Source organism: Lipotes vexillifer, unplaced genomic scaffold, assembly GCF_000442215.2.
Source record: "Lipotes vexillifer unplaced genomic scaffold, Lipotes_vexillifer_v1.1 scaffold1321, whole genome shotgun sequence".
NCBI classification, from domain to species: Eukaryota; Metazoa; Chordata; class Mammalia; order Artiodactyla; family Lipotidae; genus Lipotes; species Lipotes vexillifer.
In genome coordinates this window covers 680,750-686,224 of record NW_006785943.1, presented here as the reverse complement: position 1 = coordinate 686,224, position 5,475 = coordinate 680,750, and the positions used below count along the sequence as shown (strand labels likewise).

The 5,475-nt window shown below is 49.2% G+C and overlaps 1 protein-coding gene across 1 annotated transcript in view; it reads right to left on the bottom strand.

The window, feature by feature from the left end:
* Positions 1-1,222: 1,222 nt before the first annotated feature.
* The window catches only part of TMED3 (transmembrane p24 trafficking protein 3), an 11,702-nt gene continuing 7,449 nt past the window's right edge, over positions 1,223-5,475 (bottom strand). Inside the window, exon 3 of the mRNA XM_007458340.1 lies at positions 1,223-1,540. Coding sequence (XP_007458402.1) covers positions 1,304-1,540 — 237 coding nt within the window. The 3' untranslated portion in view covers positions 1,223-1,303. The remainder of the gene's footprint in view (positions 1,541-5,475) is intronic.

Below are 5,475 nucleotides of genomic sequence, written 5' to 3'. Positions count from 1 at the left end.
GGGACAGGTGAGATGATGCCACCTTAAACAGAGTGGTTAGGAGAGACCTCACTGACAAGGTGACACTGGTTAGGAGGAAATGATAGAGCAGGTCATGCAGATATCAGGGAGAGAGTGTTCTAAGAGAGGAAACAACCTGTGCAAAGGCCCTGGGGCAGAAGCATGGCCTGGTGTGATAGGAACAGCAGGACCTGGAAGACATGAGAGAAGTGAGTGGAGGGAGTAGGGTAGGGGATTTCCAGGGCCAGAGGCTGGGGTGCCAGATGGGGTGAGGACTTTAATGAGCTGTGAATGACATGCAGAGCCTTGGGAAGGTTTTGAGCAGGAGTGACAGGGTCTGACTTAGGTTTTAAAGAGACCACTGTAGCTGCTGTGGAACTGGCCCTGGGACAGCCACTCATCATTGCTCAGTCTTTTCTTTTTCTTTTTCCAAATAGCCCCGCTATTTGGATTAAATGACTCAGTTGTTGACAGTAAGCACTAGGGTCTGAGAACACAAAATAACCAACTCCCTATTTCACTGTTTTCATTCAACTGAGAGTTATTTACTCCTCCCTCCACAAATGTCTACACATACACATCTCTGCTCTATTATGCTGTAATTATTTATATGCACACCAATGCTCCCCATTAAGCCGTGAGCTCCTTTAGAGCAAAGAAATAATGGCACAAGTCTCCATGGTGCTCACAGACAGTTTTTATTAGCCAGAGTCCTGCCTTCTAGGAGATACACAGCCAACCAAGGCACCCAGCTACCATTTTGTTCTTGCTTGCATGGCTGATTCCATGGCTCACCTGGGACGGGGATTTCTGCAAAGGCGCTTCAAGGCCTGGTTTCCACAGGTACAGAGAGCTCCATGTGAGGAAAGGCCAGACAGGGCCCTGTCTCCTCCACACGGGATAGGACACACAAGCCAAATGGGCCAAGTGTCGTGGAGCAAAAAGAGAGCCCTGAGCTGCCCCCTGGAGGCCTGGGCCCTTGGGGTTCCTCCTACGAGCCAGGCCATTGGATGGCTGCCTGCCTGCCCTCCCACACTGGCCAATCCCTAGCCTGACTGAACCCTTTCTGCATTCAGGGTTACACACATAATGCAGCTGGATGCCTTCCGCTTACTGGGCTCTACGAGCCTTGGCTGCTGGAGTCCAAGGACCAAGCATCTGAATAGAAGGCAAGGTGAGAACATGTTACCCTGTGCTCTTCTCCATGCAGCTCCCGGGTGGCACCCACCAGCCCCAGGAGCCTGTGACCAAAGGGAGCTGCTCCGTCCTGGGGTGTGAGGGGCCTGGGAGCAGAGCGCCCCAACTAGGAGTGGACCATCCTGCTGACGGGTCGTTTTTCTGTGAAGAAGCTTTTCAGCAGCAGCACCTGGCTGAAGCTGACCACGAACAGCGCGATCGTCTCACCAACAGACCAGTAAGAGACTCGGCTATTCAGGTCTTCAGCCCGGGCCCTGTCCTGGGCCTCCCGGAGCCGGTAATGCGTCTGAGAATCAATCACCGTCTTCAGAGCCTCGTGGATGGTCACACAGGCGGACTCCATCTAGGCAGGAAGAGGAGCAGTCATTGTGAACCCTCAGAAAAGAAGAACAGGATCCAGCACACACACAGCAAATGTGATCTTCAACATCCTAGGTAATTTCTACTGGATGCTAACTATGTGTCTGTGCTAAGGATTTAACACGGTTGTATTCATAATAAGCCTAACTGAGGCTCAGAGAGGTAAGTAACTTGTTCAGAGTCACACAGTTAGTAGATGGCAGAGTCAGGATTTAAACTCAACTGTCTGAGTCCTGAGCCTATGCTTTCAAATACTGCCCTGTGTTCTTATTTAATACTCACCATATCCCTGACAGGCAGGGATCATTACTCCCAATGTTAAGGAGGACTGACTGATTGCTTACTGCATATACTGATGAGGAAATTGAGGCTCAAAGAGGCTACATGACTTGCCCAAGGTCACACAGATAATGAACGGCAGGGCGTGAAGCAAACCACAATTGTGTTGGACTCTGAATCTACTGTTCATTCTATTAAATCTGCTGCCTACACTTCTATGTATACACAGAAACACACGAAGACATACATTTCTCATGTACATAGACCCACACACACATACAAACGTGCACACACATAGACGTGTGCACATGAACGTGCACACACACGCATATACTCACACATGAACGTGCACACACACGTATACTCACACATGAACGTGCACACACACGCATATACTCACACATGAATGCACACACACGCATATACTCACACATGAATGTGCACACACACACACATATACTCACACATAACGTATATTACTTCACAACTTCCTTTACCTGCTAAAATATTACGTGTAGCATGCCGAATTCTAAATACATCCCGCCCCCACTACCAAGGTCCCCTGCTCCAATCCCAGGAAGCTGTGAATATGATGAGCTGCCACTCCTGTGATTATGTTATATGTCACAGTTGACCTTAAGAGAGGGAGACCATCCAGTGGGCCTGACCGAATCACAGGAGCCCTTCAGAGCAGGGAGCTTCCTCCAGCTGGTGGCTGAAGGGGAAGTCAGAGAGGCTGGATTCAAAAGAATTCAGTGCACTGTTGCTGGCTCTCAAGATAGAGGTCACATGCAAGGATCAGAAAGAGGCCTCTAGGAGTGGACAGCACAACAGCCAACAAGGAAACAGGAACCTCAGTCCTACAGCTGCTAGGAACTAAATTCTGCCAACCACCTGAATGAGTGTGAGAGCAGATTCCTCCCCGGAGCCTCCAGAGAAGAGGCCAACCCAACCTGATTTCAGCCTTGAGACCCTGAGCAGAGAACCCAGCCGAGCTGGCCCATGCTTAGAGACTACAGAACTGTGAGATAATGAATGGCTGTTGTTTTCAGCCATTAGTAGTAATTATTGACTCAGCAATAGAAAACTAAGATATTATGCCTGTGAAAGAACATGTGTTCTTACTCACAGGCAACCTCTAAAGCAATCATTTTATCCAAAACCCAGCAAATTCTATCCCAACAATAAGTTCTTGTGCTACGGAAGTTCAGAAGCATCCAACAGACGTTTGTTTCCCAAATTCCAAAGGTGAACTACTTATAAAGCTCAACGTAAGAAGCTAGAAGGGACCAAACCATTGTGTCACCACCTTGATGGAACCCCGTGAAACCCTCATTTCTCTCACAGATTGAACAGTTTCTGGACGCCAAAGGGGAGACCATGACTAAAAAAAGATGTTGCCCTTTACTTGCTTCATAGATATTCTTGACTCTGGGCCATTCTAGGAGCTAAACTAGACTACGTGAGGAGAGAAAAGCTCCCCTTTAGCCTCTGTGTTGACAAGGCAGCATCTTCTGTCTGACAACTGGTCTACCTCCTAGGGGTGTGGGTTTCCTCTGCACATGCTGGCTGGCCCCCTCATTCTGATCTATAGGGAAGAGGTGGTGAAATGTCACGTGGAGGGAAAACTGACAAGGTCACTGTGTACGAGATGGAACTAGTGGACCTCGACTAGGCATCAGGACAAGGGGCAGAATCCACTGGAAAGAACAAGAACAAGGTCGTTTGTGCTTCACGTTTTCCCCCAAGGGGAACCTTGATCCTGCTTTCTCAGGGACACCTGTGTGTCCTATTATTTGGGCTATATTACGGTCTTCTCTAGCGACTGGAGTTAGCATGGGGCTTCTTCCCCTTCCCCACATTTGGTAGGTAGGGTGTAGAGGGACACCTCGGAGATACTGCGGGTGTGGTTCCAGACCACCACAATAAAGCAGATGTCACAATAAAGTGAGTCACAGGGATTTTTTGGTTTCCCAGTGCATATAAAAGTTACGTTTACACTATACTGTAGTGCATTAAGACTGCAATAGCATTATGTCTAAAAAAAAAAAAGATCAATGTACATACCTTAATGAGAAAATACTTTATTGCTGAAAAAAATGCTAACCATCATCTGACAACACAGGGTTGCCCAAAACCTTCAACTGTAAAAAATACAGCACCTGTGAAGTGCAGTAGAACAAGGTATGTCTGTACCTACAGATGTGTGATGTTGAGAAATGGACAAATGATCCTGAGAAGGGTTCCTGACATCAAGAAGTTGATTCCAAAGGGGACTCCTAAGTGACAACTGACTTCAGATGCCAACCACCAGAGGAGACCTCTCAGGGTACAGACCTCTGCACTGGAGACGATGGTGGCATTTGTAGGCTTGCCCCTCCTCGCTCTCCTGGTAATGCTTCCAGAGTTGATGAAGGCATGCCAACTGTCACAGAGGAAGGAAGGGGACTAAACTGTGAAGGAACCAGGAAAGAGGTCACAGAGTGGAGTCGGGCTTAACCTACGCAAACCTGTGTCCAAGTGGAACCAAGGTATGGCATTTGTAGACGCTTCCCTACTGTGCCCTTCCAGTCACTCCCTATGACCATGACACAGGAAGATTTGGTAAGGCCAAATAGTTCTATATTTATAGCACCCTGGTGATCTTCGGAAGACCACGGTTATTGAAGGTAGGGCTGGGGAAGTCAGGAGAGACACCTCTCAAAATGACACTACAGGAATTCCAAATCATACTCGGTTTTCTTTGATAGCCCAAACTACACTAATTCATTCTTTCACATGTGCCTACTTAATTCATTAAGTGCCTACTCGCCTTCCAGACATTGTGCTGGGCCCTGGGAACTGAGAGATGAAATCAGAGTCAGACACAGTCCTGGGTCTCAAGAAGGTCATCATTTAGAGAATGTTATCAGCTTCCTGCAATGCCAAAAGAGCTAACAACAGAGGGGTGAGTGGAGCTATAGGAACATCTCAGAGAAAACTGCTAATCCTGCCAGAGATGGAGGCGTACCTGACACAGGGAAGAGATAAACTGCACCTTGACAGATGGGCAGCATGTCACCAGGCAGAGGATGAGGGGAAGGCATTCCACGCAGGAAAAGCATGGCAGGGCTTCCCTGGTGGCGCAACGGTTAAGTATCTGCCTGCCAATGCAGTGGACACGGGTTCGAGCCCTGGTCGGGGAAGATCCCACATGCCGCGGAGCAACTAGGCCCGCGCACCACAACTACTGAGCCTGCGCTCTACAGCCCGTGAGCCACAACTACTGAGCCTGCGTGCCACAACTCCTGAAGCCTGTGTGCCTAGAGCCCGTGCTCCACAACGAGAGAAGCCACCGCAATGAGAAGCCCGCGCACCACAAGGAAGAGTAGCCCCCGCTCGCCGCAACTAGAGAAAGCCCGCGCGCAGCAATGAAGACCCAACGCGGCCAAAAATAAATAAATAAAATAAATTTATTTTTTAAAAAAAGGAGGGCTTCCCTGGTGGCGCAGTGGTTGAGAGTCCGCCTGCCGATGCAGGGGACACGGGGTCGTGCCCCCGGTCCGGAAGATCCCACATGCCAGGGAGTGTTTGCGCCCGTGAGCCATGGCCGCTGAGCCTGTGCGTCCGGAGTCTGTGCTCCGCAACAGGAGAGGCCAC